The sequence below is a fragment of the Aspergillus brunneoviolaceus genome (genome assembly GCF_003184695.1).
Source record: "Aspergillus brunneoviolaceus CBS 621.78 unplaced genomic scaffold BO95scaffold_29, whole genome shotgun sequence".
NCBI lineage: Eukaryota > Fungi > Ascomycota > Eurotiomycetes > Eurotiales > Aspergillaceae > Aspergillus > Aspergillus brunneoviolaceus.
In genome coordinates this window covers 285,701-304,498 of record NW_020290759.1, presented here as the reverse complement: position 1 = coordinate 304,498, position 18,798 = coordinate 285,701, and the positions used below count along the sequence as shown (strand labels likewise).

General features: G+C 54.3%; 7 protein-coding genes across 7 annotated transcripts; 4 read left to right on the top strand and 3 right to left on the bottom strand.

The window, feature by feature from the left end:
• Positions 1–1,581: 1,581 nt before the first annotated feature.
• On the top strand, positions 1,582–3,171 carry BO95DRAFT_431352 (alpha-arrestin; the record flags this gene model as incomplete). Its single annotated transcript, XM_025585003.1, has 1 exon — positions 1,582–3,171. One exon carries the CDS (start codon positions 1,582–1,584, stop codon positions 3,169–3,171), a length of 1,590 nt encoding a protein of 529 aa, XP_025442895.1.
• Positions 3,172–4,203: 1,032 nt separating this feature from the next.
• Positions 4,204–5,697, bottom strand: BO95DRAFT_361492 (integral membrane protein TmpA; the record flags this gene model as incomplete). The annotated part of the gene is made up of 1 exon (XM_025582526.1): positions 4,204–5,697. The coding sequence occupies one exon, from the start codon at positions 5,695–5,697 to the stop codon at positions 4,204–4,206; it is 1,494 nt and encodes a 497-aa protein (XP_025442894.1).
• A 1,907-nt stretch (positions 5,698–7,604) lies between these two features.
• afeA (adenylate-forming enzyme AfeA) lies at positions 7,605–10,255 on the top strand. The gene is made up of 3 exons (XM_025586381.1): positions 7,605–8,231; positions 8,448–9,574; positions 9,635–10,255. The coding sequence occupies exons 1-3, from the start codon at positions 7,983–7,985 to the stop codon at positions 10,020–10,022; spliced, it is 1,764 nt and encodes a 587-aa protein (XP_025442893.1). The 5' UTR covers positions 7,605–7,982; the 3' UTR covers positions 10,023–10,255.
• Positions 10,256–10,829: 574 nt separating this feature from the next.
• BO95DRAFT_110400 (uncharacterized protein) lies at positions 10,830–11,310 on the top strand. Its single transcript, XM_025580365.1, has one exon. It carries the CDS (start codon positions 10,884–10,886, stop codon positions 11,133–11,135), a length of 252 nt encoding a protein of 83 aa, XP_025442892.1. The 5' UTR covers positions 10,830–10,883; the 3' UTR covers positions 11,136–11,310.
• A 1,888-nt stretch (positions 11,311–13,198) lies between these two features.
• On the top strand, positions 13,199–13,698 carry BO95DRAFT_110383 (uncharacterized protein). Its single transcript, XM_025580364.1, has one exon. It carries the CDS (start codon positions 13,331–13,333, stop codon positions 13,610–13,612), a length of 282 nt encoding a protein of 93 aa, XP_025442891.1. The 5' UTR covers positions 13,199–13,330; the 3' UTR covers positions 13,613–13,698.
• A 496-nt stretch (positions 13,699–14,194) lies between these two features.
• BO95DRAFT_110381 (uncharacterized protein) lies at positions 14,195–15,561 on the bottom strand. The gene has a single exon (XM_025580363.1). It carries the CDS (start codon positions 15,313–15,315, stop codon positions 14,359–14,361), a length of 957 nt encoding a protein of 318 aa, XP_025442890.1. The 5' UTR covers positions 15,316–15,561; the 3' UTR covers positions 14,195–14,358.
• A 647-nt stretch (positions 15,562–16,208) lies between these two features.
• On the bottom strand, positions 16,209–17,847 carry BO95DRAFT_110363 (ferritin-like domain-containing protein). The gene is made up of 2 exons (XM_025580362.1): positions 17,383–17,847; positions 16,209–17,326 (listed from the first exon to the last, which is right to left on the bottom strand). The coding sequence occupies exons 1-2, from the start codon at positions 17,755–17,757 to the stop codon at positions 16,301–16,303; spliced, it is 1,401 nt and encodes a 466-aa protein (XP_025442889.1). The 5' UTR covers positions 17,758–17,847; the 3' UTR covers positions 16,209–16,300.
• Positions 17,848–18,798: the final 951 nt, after the last annotated feature.

Here is an 18,798-nt window from a genome sequence, read left to right as displayed (position 1 = left end):
AGTGTGAGTCATTGCGCCTGACCACCCCCCTCCATTTACTGTACATTGATGAGAGCATCGTTCTAGGAAGGACATTCCGTGCACTCCAGAATAGATTGCTTAACAACACATCAAGTCATTTGATGTAGGAGAAGGTTCAATCACTCTGGCATCAACAACCTGCGTACCGGTACATAGCGCAGCGCAGAGTGATATGCATTCATCACATGCTGCCAGGGAATTGTAGTCAATACAGGATACGCGCCATCCAGAATGTTTGGACGGGGGGGGGGAGCTAGAATTATTTGCCCTCAGTCTCTGTGAGCTTTGGAAGTTGAGACCGATCTTGAGCATACTCAAGATCTGGGGAAGCAATTCCGAGTAACCTCAATTCAACCACACCTGACTAAGGCAATTATTTCATCGATTACGCAGGACAAGCTGCAGATAGAATCATTGATTGGCCACTGGTTGTTCTAGAATGAGCATGTGCCCACAGTCGTCCGAAACCATCACGCAAGTTACTTTAGCTAAGCTATGATGGTTTTGTAGAGAGAAAAAAAAAAGTCAAAAGGCGGCCAAAGAAATCGCGGTGTGAAAACATGGAGGTTGAAGAAACCAGACACTCAGGGCTGCCAGGTGCAGTCGCTGCAGTTGCCCTCGGGGAATTATTGGTGCAACGGACAGGTACTGTACCTGTAGGGGAATTAAATGGCAGGGCGACCAAGCCTGGAGACTTTTGGCGCTTTCCGTCGGAGACAGCCGTACGGTCATGTATGGAAATGGTAATGTAAAGTCCACTATGACGCTTTTTCTGCCGTGCCCCACCAAAACTCCATCGGCCGCCCGATGCGATGGAGACACTCAGGGTGGCCAGACCAGGGAATCAATCGTACCTGTTACATGGTGTGGGAACGCCCTAGAAACAACCACCACGCTAAAAATGAAAAAAAGGAGAAGAGAAAAATAAAAAAAATTCAACAATAGGAAAAGGAAAAAAAAAAAAAGGAAAATGAGTCCTTTGGAGGGGTAGAGTACATCTGGGTTGCAAAGAATAAAACATAGAGCTTGTCCTGCTTCATTCAAAGGCAGCTACTCTCCCACCTTTTCTTGCCATTCCTCTGTTTTGCTTGATAGCCTACTAGATCTACTTCATTTTCTCCTTCGGTTACTCAGATATAGACTACTACAACCTACCTACCTACCACCACCACCATCACAACACGATCCAAACTCTCCACTACTCGTGTACATTTCATCTGCTACCTCTACCCCTCACCGTCTCAAAGAAACTTGAACTCTTGACTGTAGTCAAAGGTTCTTTCTCATAGGTTCAAGATTTAATTTCAATCGCAAGGAGATTATGTACTTGACAATCAACTCAACCTTCCCAATTGCGCCGTGATATCGAGACCCCTTCACATACATACACTAGTCTGCCACTGCCAGTCTGGTCTTACTGCATCGTGGACCGTCAATACCTGACATCCATTGCTCCCTGAGCAACACATTCCATCTTCTGTGCACTCGACACTTGTTACTATACTTAGCTACCAAGGTTCCAACCCAGCGCATCCACATCACCCTGTGAAACTCGCCACCATGCCTGGTCGTCTACTTTCCAGCTTTGTCCGCCCTTCCCTCTCCCACCACTCATCCCACCATTCATCCGTTGCGCACTCGAACACTTCGTCTTCTTCGTCCGTGAATGAGATCCCGAACACCACTGTGGCATCGAAGAAGCCATCCACCCATCTGTCCGCTGACCGAGCTCGCTCACCTGAACGCCGGCTATCGTTGGCGATGGAGCATCTGATCCATCCTCACCGCGATCACAGCAAAGAGAAGCGACGGAGCCATGGCCGCTCAGCTCGTTCAAAGGAGCGTGCCGCCCATGATCCCAGCGCCAACGCCTCTGCGAAGCTCGATGTTATCGTTGAATCCCCGCCGCTCGTCTGTTACGGGAATCCCGCCAACTCAACCGGCGCCTTGTTCTCCGGACGCCTGAAGATCAGCATCTCTGAATTAGCCGGCATGATCACGCTTGACACCTTTGATATGCGTCTCATGAGCAGACAAACGACCAAGAAACCGGTTTCTAGAGACTGCCCCAACTGTGCCTCGCGAACTGAGGAACTGACACACTGGAACTTCCTCACCGAGCCCCTCGCCCTCAAGAGTGGTGACCACGAGTTTCCGTTCAGCTACCTAGTCCCCGGCCATCTGCCCGCCTCGTGCAACGGATCGTTGGGTCAGATCGAATACTTTCTCTCTGCGCGTGCTCACAGTATCAACGGAGAGGAGTTCACCTACAAGATGCCTCTGCACATCAAGCGTGCCATCCTCCCCGGCAACGACAAGTCCTCCATCCGTATCTTCCCTCCTACCAACCTTACCGGTCGTATCGTCCTTCCATCCGTTGTTCACCCAATCGGTACCTTCCCTGTGCAGATGACTCTTAGCGGAGTGGTGGATAAAGGCGAAGAAACCCAAACCCGCTGGCGCCTGCGCAAAATGATGTGGCGGATTGAGGAACACCAGAAAATTGTCTCTGCAGCCTGCTCCAAGCATGCACACAAGATCGGAGGCGAAGGCAAGGGTGTTCTTCATCAGGAGACCCGCATCATCGGTCACAACGAAGAGAAGGATGGCTGGAAGACAGATTTTGATACCGCCGGCGGTGAAATCAGCATGCAGTTCGAAGCCAGCATCAACCCATCTTGCAACCCAGTGTGCGATCTCGAAGCTTCGGGTGGCCTGGAAGCTCGTCACAACCTTGTCATTGAACTGATCGTCGCCGAAGAGTTCTGCCCCAACCGCAACACGAGACTCATCACCCCGACTGGAGCAGCGCGTGTTCTGCGCATGCAGTTCCACTTGCACGTTACGGAACGCAGCGGGCTGGGTATCAGTTGGGACGAGGAGATGCCACCGGTCTATGAGGATGTTCCTGCCAGCCCCCCCGGTTACACCATGCTAGATGGAAGCAGCATCATGGAGGACTACCATGGATCTCCCCTGCACCTTCCGGAGTATGAAGAACTGGACCGCATGGAATCTCTGCGCTTGGATAGCGACTCCACACATTCTTCTTCAACCAGGGGACGATCACGCCTTACACCCGATGACTTCTCTGCCGAGCCATTGACTTTTGAAACGACAAGCCGAGCTACGTCTGCCACCGAGCCTTGAGCGTCGGCTAATGCCATTGCCTCGCACAATTTTTACACATACAACTTCAACATTGGTGTACCTCCAACACCGACCTTTCATGAATTTATGACTGCTACGAATTCAACGATTTTCACCCCCCCCCGAGGACGTCCTTGTTCTCATGCACTCTCAACAGTTCCGCGAAAATTGGAAGTCCAAGCTCTCACCACCTTTCCCCTAATTCTTAATTGTTTCATACCATGGAGGAGAAAACAAAAGTCTGCTGATAGATTCTGTATTGCTGGGTGATTTCTGTGCTTGCATGATACCCATTATTTTCGTCAAGTCCGAACATTTTCATTTGTCTGTTTCTGTTACTGGCATCATACATACCCAGGTACATACACTTTGTCGCTATGGTGAATTCTCTAGAATAACGATTATGAATGAACAAATTGAACATTCAGATCTATTTACCCAAATATTGCGGCGTAGAGCAAAATCCGTAAATCAAAAGTGAGCTAAACGTACGATGATGGGTTATCTGGTTGCCCGAGGACTACCTTGCATAGTAGGCTGGTTGCAAAAGTGGTCTTGAACTCCGGCTCTAAAAAGCGACCAGCTGAATCCTGACCCCATAGGCCAGGAGACGATTCCGGCCTGTGATGGTAAACACCCAGGCTGGGACTGAACTGATTGTCGTACGAAAATCTAATAATGTGGGAGCGTAACTGCAAGTACCCAGCGGACTGCTACATCGAATCCCTGCCGGCCGGACAGGCACATGAAACACCGCGCGCATCTTTGGAATGTTTGCATACAATGCCCGTCTCCCCCCAAAATCAAGGCCAACGGCATCACTTCTTAGACTATCTCTTGATCCTAACTATATACAGTGACGAAGTCCCCCCCAAACATGGCTTGACTTCGTCTGAATCCATTTCCCCGTTTCTAGCCCCCCCCGGTTTCTGACGCCCTGACAATCTCAAAGAATCCCCAACGCCTGCGGCATTCAATCCCGGCACCTTGCTCGCTAGTATATACACAGACAGAAAGACCACACGTGGTCGGTCACGAGTCGAAGATAGGCCCGAACGCCGGTATGCCCCTCGATTCCAATTCATATACCACCTTCCTGGTGAACACGGGGTTGCTGATCACACAGACAGCCTCGGCATCGAAGTCCTGCACGATCCGCCGGATCATCGGGACCAGATCGACGCGCCCGGACTGATTCGTGTCGACCACCACGGGGGTGGGGTCCATCATCGACACCAGATCCAGCACCCGCTGCCCGTATGTCTTCAGCGGGGCGCGCGTCTGCCAGACCACGCGGAGCGCGGGGCGGTGGTCGTCCCCGAGGAAGGACAAGCAGGGGCCGATGCCCGAGCCCGTGGTGACCACGACCACGCGCGTGAAGACGCGCATCGCGTACGCGAACCCGTACAGGAGGACGCCGCGCTTCCACAGGTGCGTGGGCGGGTCCTGGATGCAGGCGGCCGTCCAGTCGCCCGCCTTGGACACCAGGCAGGAGAAGCTCCGCCCGCCGTCCGGGTTCGGGAACGTCGCGAACCCGTGCCAGTCGCGCAGCGGGTGGCGCGCCAGCTGGATGCCCTTGCCGAAGGTGGTGGTCGTGTGGCTGAGATGCAGCCGCACGGCGTGCGAGGAGAGGGTCTCCGGCTGCACCGCGACCTTGCGCAGGAGCGTCCACGGGTGCACGATGGCCACGACCGTGAGCACCAAGAACCAGAAGGCGGGGAGCCTCGCCAGGAAGGGTCCCAGCGGCTCGTTCGACGCGCGGCTGACCTCGTCGGCGAAGACCATCAGCAGGATCACGAAGAGCACCACCACCAGCCAGCCGAAGAACCGGTGGATGAGCTCGAAGTAATCGTGCTTCTTGATGCGGAACCCCGGGTAGGCCACGACGATGATGGCGAGCAGCACGACCAAGATCAAGTATGCCAGGATTACCGGGGCCACGGAGATGGTTGGCCCGCCTGATGAGGAGGATGGTGAGGGAGACCAGTACTCCCGTGATAGGAGGCCAACAAAGCCGGCATACCAGACGAATGAGGCTATCCCGCACCCGCTGTGGACGCCACCATAGTGGTATACCTTAGCTGCGATGCGTCGTATCCGGAGAGGCGCTGACCTCGGGATGGATGCCACGATAACAAAGATCGAATTCACCACCAAGGGCTGCCGTGCGAGGCCGCATGCAAGCAGGTTACCTGCTGCCGCGTTTACCAATGCTAGTAACTTTCGATCCGTCGCCATGACTGCAACGAACACAGCTACATTGGCCAAGAAGACCAAGGAGAACAGGCGACGGTATATGTTGAGGAATATGAACCGAATCGCAGCGAATTTGCGCTTCTTTGGGGCTTGAGCTTCGAGGTCAAGAGATCCATCTTCCGAGTCACGATATCGGGACACTTCCGCTTTCTCTGAGAAGACCTTGATGGTGGAGTCTTCTGTGAATGTCGATGAAGTGGGACTTTGCGGACCTGATGCATATACCACTGCCGGTGGTACCGTTATTGTGCTCTTCACCTCACACGACATGTTGCTTCGAATTGGTCCTGAAGATGAGATTGAAGGTTGACAAGAAGCTATCATGAGTAAGATCGAGGGGCAGACGCATGTAATCTTCAGGAACGAAGCGCCAGATGCAAGTTGGGGAAAGGAAGCTGCAAGCAGTAACGACAATGACTCGATTGGTCCCAATGGGCGCATGATTGTGATCCACCATCAACCTGCATCTCACAGCGACGGGTACAGACGTCTTTTGAATCCTCATGCATGACGACATCTGACCTTGATGCAGCCTGGCTGTTTCCCTCAGGGTGGGCTCACATTGAACATCGGACGATATCTCGGCTGCAGACCACGGTATCTTGTCTTCAGCACCTTTCATCATACCGCATGCGGACCACCTCGGCATCTCAGCTTCGCCTTTCGCCTCGATATCGTGATTTCAGCCTCCGTGATGCCGGCACTATTTGAGGGGGAACTTGTTCCGTATCCTAGATCCGAGATGGATTTACCAATGAACACTGGAGAATGGTATCAATCCTGCCACTCCTCAGCTGTTCATTCTCCGAATGTGGAAGTCGAGGGGCCAATGGATGGCTCCTCCACGAGCGAATATCCCGTCCCCGTGCCGTGGTCGATGATGACGACTTGATGGAACGGTCTAGAGATGCGGATGCACCAGCTTGAGCACGTTCAGTGGCTCCTGCAGGCCGGCCAGGGTTTCCTGATCGACACTAGCACTGATGTCTTGGACTCAGGCGCCAGAGGGCTTGCCACCAAGATTCGAATTCTCCACCGATCCACGCCTGAAGACGAAGAGGGTTGCATCGATAAGCGGACAATCCGTGCCCTGGAAGTGGACAGGGTCTGTGGAGTTGCATGACCCGACAAGCTCGGCAAGCATAGCGTGGCCCATGCAGCAGGCGCAGATTGCTTGCTTTTCCTTCGTTTGGCCAGTTCAGAGCGAGGTCGATCAGTGATAGAGTGGCCCCGGCAGGGCCACCTGAGTCTCCATCCTGATGAACTAGTGTGCTCAGATACATAGGCAAGGAGATCCCGACGAGTCACTTGGTGGCATGGCCACCCACTGCCCCTGCTCGATTTAGCGGGCGGGGTACTGCCTCTTTCGGGCCTTCGTCCAAGATGTCAAGTCCATCATGTAATGGCTTGTCATGCGCGGTTTTCTGGGATCCCGTTAAGAAGACGTCAGCGTGGCATGGGTGACTAGAGCAGTGGGGTCGCGTCTGCATGCTGGGCGCAGGGTCGAGCGCGCCAGATGACGGGCTAATTCAGCAGGGCCAGGACCAAGCCTCCATAGAACCGTGGGAGTAGTTCGGGGAGGGGGGGATGCGTTCTCAGGACGGCAGATCCAACCGGGGGTTCAGCTGCAGAGGGAGCACCTGAAGAGAAACGATGGGGCTTGATTGACAGGACGAAGTACCAATCAGAGTGCGCTGCCGACATGGTTCAGATCAAGTCCGACTGAGAGATGGCTCAATATTGGTTTAAGTTATGGAGTATTGAGTTGATCATGGATCTAATTCGTCGGCACGACGGGGAGATGTTCGCCAGTGAAGTGGGTGAAGTGCATTCTCTCGAGGATGAGAGATGAGCGAGGGACCCACATGGCCGCGATCTGAATCGACATTGACATGCTAGCAGCTGATAGACTAGCAGCCTAGCTAGCTACGGAATACTTACTAGCAGTGAGCAGTCTAAGCGCAAAGTATGATCCGTCCGTGGGCCCGGAAAGAGGATCAGCAATCCGATCTTAGCGGAAACTCGGTGTCGGTGTCGGTGCAGGTGCAGGTGCAGTGGGTGACGATGTGTCGGGATCTGAGATGGAAGGAAGCGCCACTGAGCCACTCTCTGCCCTAACTGGAGTAGTAAGTATTCCAAATTCCAAATCACCCAAACCCCCCCCCCCATTCACCTCACTCACACCAAGACTCAGGAAACTGGAATTGTTCTTCGAGACACTGCAAATTGTCAACCCTTTCACTTTTTCTGAAACCCGCCAGCATGACAAAAAGCATATTTGTTGAACACCATGGAGATTCTATTTATCGCCCTGGATCTCCCGTGGTCGGGGTGAATTTCTCTCACTATTCTTGTGTATCATCATCATTATCATCATCATCATCATCATCATCATCTACTCTCCTCCCTACTTGAGCTTAATAGTCTCAGCTATCGACATACTACTTATCTTCTATCCGACCACACTGCCCCCGCCGGTCCTCTGTGCCCACTTGCCTTGCCTGCCTGCCTGCCTGCCTTGACCGAAACTCCTTTGTCAATTGCATTCCGACGCGATGGGTCTCTGGGAGTCGTCCTTGGCGCACCCCAATCTGGGCCAGCACCCATACACCGACTTGTTGACCTTTGCTTTCCGCAGCCCCTACCACTACGACCGCGAGCGTCCATTGTTGATCGATGCTGAGAATCCTTCGCAGTCTTTCAATGCGCGGCAGTTTGAGATCCTGGTTCGCACATTGATTGCAGGATTGAAGGCCCATGATGTGCAGCGAGGGGATTGTGTGCTGGTCCACCTGGGAAATAGTGTAAGTATGCATGGCGATTTCCCCTTTCGTTGTTCGTTCGACACCGATTCTAGTCCCCTGCCCTTCACTCCTCCCTACCCACTGTTCCAATTGGAATCGATTCTTTTTTTTTCTTTTTCTTTTTCTTCTTCTTTCTTTTCTTTTCTAAATAAAAAATTAATCCTTTCCGTCCGAATCAATCTACCCCCCTTATACCATGCTGACTCAATGGGGTAGATCATATACCCCGCACTCTTCTATAGTATCATCGGCGCTGGCGGCGTGTTCATGGGGACCAACGCACGAAGTCAACCCCAAGAATTAGACCATCTGCTCGAGCTGGCCGAACCCAAATTAATCATCACCTCTCGCGATGCCCTCCCCACCGTGCTCAGAGTCTCGGCCGACCGGGGAATGCTGCCGAGGCAAGTCTGCCTATTGGATGAGTTCGCAGGAGACCACATTGGCCAGCTCCTGCTCTCAGGGCCCTTGGCCTATGCGGCCGCAAGCGCTCCGTATCTCGCGACCAGCGAGGATGGCGCCTACCTGAGCTTCGCTCATCTCCTCGCGTACGGGGAAGATCATTGGCTCACCTTCCATGACGAGGTGATTGCCAAATCCACGCCGGCCGCGATGTTCCCCACCAGCGGCACCGGGGGGTTACCCAAGGCGGCGATTCTGTCGCATCACGCTATCATATCCCAGCATCTGAGCATCCAGTACGAGGTTCCCTACGAGGTGACGCGGTTAATGTCCCTGCCCATGTTCCATCTGTTCGGGGCCCTGTGGACCCACCTGTTCCCCATTCGCTACGGACAGCCGTTGTTTGTGCTCTCGCGCTTCGAGCTCACGCAGTTCGTCGCGGCGGTGTATCAGTATCGCATATCCGAGACCTACATGGTTCCCGCCATGATCCACGCGTTCAATCGCTCGACCATCCCGGCTGCGGGCTACTTGTCGTCGTTACGCTATGTGGGAGTGGCCGGCGCACCCATCGACGGAGCGTCCATGCAACAATTCCGGCAACTGCTCCATGAGGATGCGCATGCAGCGCAGCTCTGGGGGATGACCGAGGTGGGTGTGGTGTTCCAGAACCGGTACGGAGAGCTAGGCGACGCCGGAAGCATCGGAAGGCAACTCTCTGGCTACGAGGTCCGCCTGGTGGGCCAAGATGGCGAGAGGGTCGCGGAGGAGAACAAGCCTGGGGAGTTGTACGTGCGTGGGGCGGGCCTGTTGCTGGGGTACAAGGGCCGAACTGACGCCAAAGACACGCATGGTTGGTTCCGCACCGGGGATGTGGCTTATGTCAGAGACGGGGTCTACTACATCCACGGCCGCACGAAGGAGCTGATCAAGGTCCGAGGGTAAGCTCTTTCTTCCTGCCTCTCTCTAATCTGTCAGATCCTAACCCAAACTGGAACCAGATGGCAAGTCGCGCCGGCCGAACTCGAGGCCATCCTGCTCCGGCACCCTGGCATCGAGGATGCGGCGGTAATCGGGGTTACATCGCACGACGGCAGCACCGAGCTCCCGCGCGCCTTCATCGTGCGGGCGAAGAATGCCGCCGGCCACCGGCTGACGGCGGAGGAGGCGTACTCGTTTACGCGGCCGCAATTGGTCAGCTACAAGGCGCTGGACGGGGGCATTCTCTTCGTGGAGGAGATCCCGCGCACGGCGAGTGGGAAGATCCAGCGGTTCAAGCTGGCGCAGATGAACACTTATCGCGAGATTGTCAGCTCGCTGCTGACGCGCTTCCAGGGCGCTAGTCTCCAGTCGGTCGGGATCATGCATAAGGGCCGCCTTACGGTTTGATTGTTGGGGCCATGTACAGTACCCCTCTCTTTTTTGTTGGTGGGTTTGGCGTTTGCGGGTTGTTCGCTGGATTGGGGATGGTTGTCCTCTGGATGGGGATGGGTTGAGGCGTTCTTGAGATTGCACTAAGTGACTATATCCGATATTACTATACAGATGAGGGGTAGCGACCTTGCGGTTGGACTATACACAACCTAACAATCTAGCTTATCACAATCATTGACGAAAAGTGTACTGTAGCTTGTTGTCACAACGGCTGCTTAGCTTTGATTCGCGAGAGTCGTGGAATAAGCATACCGAATTTCCGCTTGATGTTACACAGTTACACAGGGGTTTTGGTCTGGGGTTGCACTGCAGAATAACTCAGTGAAGACACGCACCAGCTGTCATGCCTCGTATCTCGTAACCGGAAATGATACACAGGTGCTTACTCACATGGCGTCCTGGTCGCTGCCAAGGGCCAAGGAAGGTGGATTGTTAGGCATGCGCAGGTGCATATCTTACCTACATCTACCAAGCGGGAGGGAAGAGGAGGGGGAGGGGATAAGCGCAAGGTGATTCAGGTACAGGACTGTCACTACATGCATGGGTTAACTTGCTCACCGAACGGGTGGGATTGAAATCTGGATCCTGGCTGCACGTCTTTTCTCGTTGGAGTTGCAGGTTTTGGATTTTGGTTGTATGGTACTGGACTTACCACGCACTGAAGAAGGATCGCGGTGTGGGAAGGAGTTGTCTACTCAGTACTCAGTAAGTAAGTAGGTAGGTGGACAGGAGCATTACTCTAGCCCAGTACCAACCAACCAGGTCATCGATTCCGGCAGCCAGGGTGGGTGGTATCAGTCGTTGACATGCCATGAGATGACAGGACATGACATGACATCCACCGCTTCTGGCTCTGCTTCTGCTTCTGGCTCTGGTTCTGCTTCTGGCTCTGGCTCTGGTTCTGGTTCCAGGCTTGCATGCACATGCACAACTGACTGTACCATGTACGGTACTCATAGCAAGAATTGGAATTACCCCACAATCTACTCGCTCTGCTCTGCTCACTCTGCCTCTGCTTACAGGTCTTCCTCGCTTAGTTGCTGTTGGTGGATTGATTGCCTGAACTAGCTGACCGGTTGATAGGTTAGCTACTCCGTAAGTGATGGCCCAAGCAGCCCTGCAAACAGTTTTCTTTGTTTTGATTACCCAGGGTTTTGTTTGCCACTGCAGAAAGGAGTTGCTTTTTTGTGCCTGATGGCACAGGAGGACCGGGCTGGTTCGCAATCTTCACGTCTTGATCCCCTTCCCCCTTCCCCTTGCAGATTGTGGTGTTTGTTTCTTGGATGGAGGAATGAGGGGGAAGGGGGTGTTGCTTATCGTGCTGCACGTAGGGCCTTCAGGTTTGGTCTAGATGAATTGAGGGGCTACTACTCTACTCCAGTCTAAGAGGTAGTCAGAAGTTAGCGTGCGGTCAAGATCATAGATAGATATCAGTGGATTCGAGGCTGGAATAGGTGGGTGGGTGGGCTGGTGCCCTTCTCGACCGCGGGGACTCCATACTCGGTCCAAACTGGAGGTCTCGAGGTCTCAGTGCTCGAGGGCGTCCAATCAGCCCCCAAACGCTGAAAAACATCTACCTAGTAGTAGATTATCTAGACGCATGGAATCCAGGTTGTCATCTGGTCAGACCGGGACGAACCGCATGGACCTCACGAACTGCTTGCTGAGGCGAAGGGTACTCTCGTGTTGGACGAGTAGGGCTGGCGATTGTCACTGGCCGCGATAATCCATCCATCCAGTTCTGCAGCGGAGAATTCCAGCCAGATCACCCTCATCAACAATAGACAATGGTGCAAGCAAGGGATATTGTCCGAGCCCGAGAATCGGCTCAGCTGAAAACACCCCAATTGTGTGGAAGGCGCAATGGGGGAGAGTTGATGGTGAAGGTGTCCTACCGACTAGTGCCCCAATAGTTCGTGTCTAGTTCGGCCACGACCACCTACCTCATCTAGAACCGTTCTTTTCCTGCGCCACACACAGCCCATAACCTGCCTCGTGCCACAGCGGAGAAGACAGCTAGCTAGCTGATCCTCCGTCCTGCGTCCCGTCCAGCTCGAACCTCTCCGTAACTTAACTTACTCCTCGTTCCTTCGATCCTGCGGTCCCGGCGGGCGTCGTCGGCTAAATGGAACGGACTCTGGGAAACTCTGGGAAACACATGGCGATGGCAATGGCAATGGCAAGGAGAGACTAACTACAGCCACTGGTTCTTAGTGCCTTGAATCCAGCCAGCCAGCCCAATCTCTCGCGGTTCAACTAATCCGGACAATCGAATTGTCTCTCTCGAACCGGCCGCATTCGGAAGGTCACATACGCCGACTACCACCTAGTTACTAGGTAACTTAATTATTTGATGAACTGGCAATCCCTCCGCTGTCATCTTGCTGCACCCTTTCCTTGGTCCTAGTTCTTTTTCTTTTCATGAATCATTTCTTTTTGACTATTCTTTCCTTTTTTTTTTTTCCGTATTTTTGCTTTTGTCGGATCTTCGCGCCCGTTCTTCCGCCAGCCTCTCAACCAGATGCCATCATGCTCGGCGCCTCCCACTAAACAAAATCCAAAACAAAATCCTGCTCGCGAGCCTGTGGTCTGTCCGTCCTCGACCTCACTCGGAAGGCCAAGTCCAACGCGCTGGATTCGAATTCCAAACCGACTTATCCGGTTTGGGGATGCAGCTCCGTAGGCGAGCGCCAATGTCCATGCAGCGTAAAGTCATGGCTTGCTCGAGGAATCCGCCCAACATCAACATCACCCAGCGTCATGATTGCCCTCGCCCGCTGATCGGCCTTGTCGTATGGGGACCGATCGTCCCCTCCGTCCGGGCGCTAACTTCCAACTCTACTTACGCGGGCTATGGCATTCGAGTTCGCTTCAGCTTTGCAGGTGTACATTCAGTGCAGTGTAATGCAGTGCATACCTGCATACTTGCAACCAAGGAGTGCAGTTTATGTATGTCAGAGCCCTTGCGCGCGAAGCCTGACCCTGCATCTGACAATTGACAAACTCCATGCCAATTAGTGACGGGTGACATCAGCAACTGAAAAGCTCCAGCTTGTCACTAAGCTACATAGTACGTCCATGCTCCGGGCACAGGGTCAAACGGTAAGTCGTAAGTCGGTAGTTGCGCTGCATTATCCGAGTAGGAAAGGCCTTGCCTCAGGCTCGGTCGCTCACTTAGATGTGACTGCCTGAATCTCCCCTCCGTTCGATTCGAGTGCCCCCTGTTTTCGTGATGCCGGTCCTGTCTGCCTCTCCTCAGACTAATGCACCACCCCTGTCGATTGCTACTGGTGCTGGGAACTGGTTCCCAACGCTGCACCTGCTCGAGGTGCGCAACGGTTTCCTGTGGCGCTGCAATGCCACGTCAACACGCCTGTAAGGGAAACGGGGGCGAGAGGCGCATCGTTCAGCGAACGCTCATCCGGTCAGCCTGGAGGCGTGGCTCGCCAACCGTCTTTGTTCTCCCATGCCACGAGCAAAGACTTCGGGTAGGTAGGTCCCGCAACCGTGACCTTGGCGCAGCTTGGGCAGGGCTCAATGCCTAATGCTATAATTCGATTTTGGCCGCTTTCGCAATCGTTCGCTGCTATCCTACTCTTCTTAATTTTCCCCCCTGTAGGGACGGATCTCATTTGTCGCTTTGTATCTCAACTAGCTCGAAGCGAAGTTACCCTAAGCTCGTCGGCCGGATCAAGCCCCATCCGTTGCCTTCACATGTCATCGTATGCTGGGTACAGTGCGAGAGCGAACCATTGGCGGATTGATGTAGGATGAAGCTCGGTTCAGATTGCTATAGAGCCTGCACCTTCGATATTGGGTGCAATGTGACACAGTATGCCGTGCTGTGATGAGGTGCAAACCGATGTCGTACAACCCTCGCATAGCGCGCTTACTCCGTATGCAGACCGTGTAGACGAGCAGAGGGTGGTCGAGTATCTGCAACCACGACGTTGCGGGCTCCATGCTTATCACGCATGGCAAAGGAGCTCAACCCCTGCATCGTGACAGGCGCCATCTGAGATGCATATCCCCCTGGGTCTTGCCAAGGAACTGTTGCACAAGCGACGACCGGCTCGTCGCGGTGCGGTGACCAAGACTGCCCGATGCCTTGGAAGTGTCTCGTCCCAGGATATGGATCCTTCATGCGGCGAGGAAGATGAACCCCCTTCTTTCCACATCCTACGAGATGGGGGATGAGTGACGGAGTCCAGTTCCCTTGGAACTGGAACCGTAGACGGACGAGCAACAGCCCGCCGCTCTCGCTCACACACTCACAACCAGCCCCTCTAGATCAGAGAATCCCATACCCCATCCACCAGACGCCCCAAACCAACGGGCCCAGCGCCCCCAGCACAGCAGGTCCAAAGGACATCTCCAACACGCCCCAGATCCACATGGTCCCAAAAGCCGGCGCCTGCTTCATGACAGCGTAGTAGGGGTCCTCGTTGGTCATGACCATCAACCTGCACCCCAGGAAGACGGTCAGCGGGAGGAAGACGACGGTGCGTAGGCTCGGCGGGAAGAGGAGGCGGCGCAAGAACGCCCACGACCGCTTCTCCCGGTCCCACGGCAAGAGCGAGAGCGCTTCCTCCCCGGGCCTGTTCGTCGCCCCGATGAAGGAGACAATATGCCCGTGCGCCAGGTGGATCAACAGCGCCAGCATGGGGAGGGCCACGAGGGCGGATTCGCGGACAAGTTTGTCCAGCTCGATCTCCTGCGCGTACTGGTGGGCGGCCAGGTAGGCGAGCGTCAGATGGAGGGTCGTCAGCGGCACCGCGAGGAGCAGCGTGTCGATGACCGGAGGGATCGGGTGTTCGAGCTTTTCTCCCTCCTCGTCCTCCGCGTCTTCCTCCTCGTCCTCGCTAGAGATCTCGTTCTCGCCTCCGTTCGTGTTTTGTTGCTGCTGCTGCTGCTGCTGCTGCCGCCGCCGCGCCTTCTCCGCCCGCCTCATCGCCTTCTTCTTCGTCTCGTGCGAGAGACTTCCCTCGTCGACGGCCGAGATCTCCCCCGTCCGCGGGTCGACGGTCACGAACTGTGTCTGCGTGCCTGCATTCCCATTGAGAGTGGAAAGCTGTCCCAGTAGTTCCCCCTGTCGCTCAGCGATGATATCCACGAGGGTTTTGCCGGTCGGGTTGGTGGAATCTGTTGGTGGATGGGCGAGCGGGACGGAGGCGGGGTCGAACGCGTCGGTGGGTCGGGTTTGTTTCGCTGCTGCGCGGCGTTGTTTTCGGTTTTTGGGTCCTTCCATTGTTGTTGTGAATGGAAACTGATTCGGTGGGTGCCAGGTGAAGAGCCGGCGAGGATGTCAGGGGTGACAGGTGACAGGTGACAGGTGAAGGTGGAGATAGGAGGTAGGAGGTGGGAGTGTAAGAGGGTTCGTAATTCAGGCGCGGTGGTCGATTCGTTCAGGGGTTCGTGCTATGCTGGTCGGACTTTGCCTTAGGGGTGAGTTTGCAGACTGGTGGATTGGCTGATTTGGAATTGTGAGTGAGTGAGTGAGTGAGTGAGATGTCTCATCCGCCTGGCTTCGAAGTTGTCCGACTTTCGACCCTCACTCGGCGGTAAGCGGGGTAAAGCCGGAGCTATAAATAGTATCTACCAATATTCTTATACAGTACAAATGTAAGGAGACATGTAAACCACGACACCCTGATAACCACAGACTCGATACTCATATATTTGTAGTAGTGTGACTGGGAGGAAGAGCATTGACGAAATACTTGCTAGAATTCACAAGCTTGAGTCGAGCTACTACAATGTAAGTCCCTGCTTCTAACTTCGGGTATGTATGCACCATACTCCACCTACCGGTTTCCAAGTAAAAAGGGGTAATTCAACACAACTGTCACTTTTCTCACTGCACTATTTCTGACTGGGAGGGCTGGAGGAGATGGAGCTAGCCTTGCGGCTGAATTTTCCCTGCATAATATTCATTTCTGCGTCGGTCTGCCTGCTTTCGCTGGCCTATCTCGGCCTACGATCGATTCATGCGACTTACAGGTTATGTAAGATTTACTTTTTACTTACAAACTATCCAATCTATTGGTAAACGATGGCCAGAACTATCGTAACATTAAGCAAATTAAGGTAATAAGGTAGTACACACGCGTCAAACTCCAGCTATCCTATCACCATCGGCGAATCCCAAAACAAAACGAGCGAAACATGCGTGTATCGTGAATCATTGCTCTTGTGAAAACAAACTCGGTCTATCAGTTGTCATCGGTGTCCTCCTAACCAGACTGGTACAGAGCGGGTCCGGCCACGACATGAGGGTTCAGCATGGTGATGTTGAACGGAGTCACGAAAAGGTCCGAGTCCGTGATGGCAATGAAGAGAGTGCCGTTGGCGGCCGGGTCACCAGCGTAGGTCGACACATCGGGCTGGATGGTCGAACCCGAGTTCGATCCGTTGAGGGTCAGCGGCGAGTAGGTCACGTTCAGCTGCGAGGCCCAGGCGACGAACTTGGGCTCGCCCGCGCTGGTCGAAGTCACGTAGCTGTTGTTCGGACCCACGGCCTTACCGGGCTCCTCCCAGGTCAGGAAGACCTGACGGCCAGGGTAGGAGAGGGGGTTGGTGCGGTTGTGGGTGATCGCCGGCGAGCAGTCGATGCCAACCTCGGTCGAGTTCAGGCACGAGTCCGACTCGGGAACCACCGTGCTGTTCGACACGTTGGTGCCGTTGCTAATGGTCTCGCCAGACGCCTCAGAGCCCTTGATCCGGAAGGGGTTGGGCTGGTTGACGATGCTCAGAGCAGGGAAGTTCTGCCAGGCCAGGCGAGTTTGGCCGGCGGGGCAGTCGGCAATGTATGGGGCCAGAAGAGTCCAAGCCCAGGACTGGGGAACACCAACCTCAAACCACACCGGCATGGGGAAGAGACCCTCGAACTGACGGAAGATGAGCTGCTGTCTAGCTTCCGTGGTGATGGACTGCGTAAGAAGGGTCGCAGCCTCGCGGGAATCAAGGTGAGCCAAGAATCCGTAGACACCAGCCTCACCGAAGCGAGTGAGCTTCTGGCAAAAGTCGATGAACTCGTGGACAGTGGTGTACGGGTAGACATAGTTACACTGCTTGGGGGCTGCAGCGCCCAAGATGTTGGTCAACATGGTGGCATGTCCAACTTCCTGGTTGGCCATGAACTCAATCAGATGGCGATCCTCTGCGTCCAATCCAGCAGCAGTGAAATCCTCCTCCGAGAAGCGAGCCAGTCCGTCGTGGAACAGATCGAGCTCAATGTACTCTTGGTAGAGAGCGAGAGCCTGGTGCAAGATTAGCAGGTGGCCGCCACAGTCTCCGATGGGTTGGAGAGACGTACCAATGACTCGAAGTCGAAGTCACTCTTTGCATTGTAGACGGGCTCGGTGCCGTTGGTTCCAACGCCTCCTGCAGGGGTGTATGGACCGGGCTCAGGGGCATGAAGCTCTCCATCACTAGGATAGTCGAATGCCCCTGGGGCAGGAGGCAGAGGCGAGACTCCAGGGCCGATGGAGCTGGCAGTCAGGGCTCCAGTAGTGGTGGGGGTTCCGGTGTATGGGGTATGCGCCTGAGAGGTCGAGTAGGTCACCACAGGCGGAGCAGCAGCCGTAGCTGTCTCAGCGGCATCGGTAGTGCGAGCGAAGAGTTGGCCGGGCAAAGCCGAAGCCAAGGGCGAGCCCAAAGAGCTGAGCAGCAACAAGCGGCCCCAAGTCATTTTGAGTGGTGATTGTAGGTAAGATTGGGCTGTTCGAAACCTGGCGCGTGATAAACTTTCCAAAAGACACAGGCACGGAGATTCAGTTATAAAAGCTTCACGAAGACTGTTGCGTAGTGACCCGGCTGTGACGCAACCGGGTAATCATCGTCCATGTTCAAAAATCTCTGCTGGAGGCCGACTAAGTCCTGCTCGACCCAAGCAGTGCCTGGGCTAGGTTCACGGATGGGTTCGGCACCGCATGTAACCAGCTTGTATGACCCTGAAGCGATGTCAGTTGGGACCTCAAGCAGGCCGTCGACCTCGCTCCACCACGTCGATCCATCCGGTCATGTCGGCAAGCAGACATTGGGCTACAGCCGAATAAGGCTGAGCCTCAGTTTGGGATACAGTAGACGTGCTGGCCGCATGGACGCTGTTCCATGGTTTCTTCATGAGAATAGCAGTGGGTAGTATAGAATTGGGCGTCAGTGAACGAGCATGACGACTAAGTGAAATCAGGAGCTAAGGGGGGATCTCCGTCCGAAAGGGGTCTTGATCGGCCCTTCGCACTGTGACACAACCCTGGATAGCCATGGTTCAGTCAGCCCGGGCTTACAGACAATCGCTATGGTTAACTGAATAACTTGGTTGTCAAGCAAAGAGAAGACCCACTTCAACAAATCCCGTGCTCCACTGACTAGACCCACCTTAAGCTACGCGGGAGCTGAGAGCGCCGCATTGAGGCAGGCTCAGGGTGGTCAGAGTGACGTGCAGGAAAGATGGAGTCGAGTGGATGGGCAGGAACATTTATCCAGGGAATCAGAGCGCACGAGCGGCTTTATTTTGGGTTGAATGGTGGAAGGTGGTGGAAAAAGTGGAAAAAGTGGAAAATAAGGTGGAAGATGATGCATTCATCGCCGAGGCCGGATGAGGCAAGTGTGACCTCCCTTCGGCGTCACCTCCGGTTTTTCCACCGGGCTCGTTCGGGAGTTATTTTATTTTTTTTTTTTTTTTTTTTCTTTTTTTTCTATTTATTTAAAAACAGTAGGCCTACTGTTT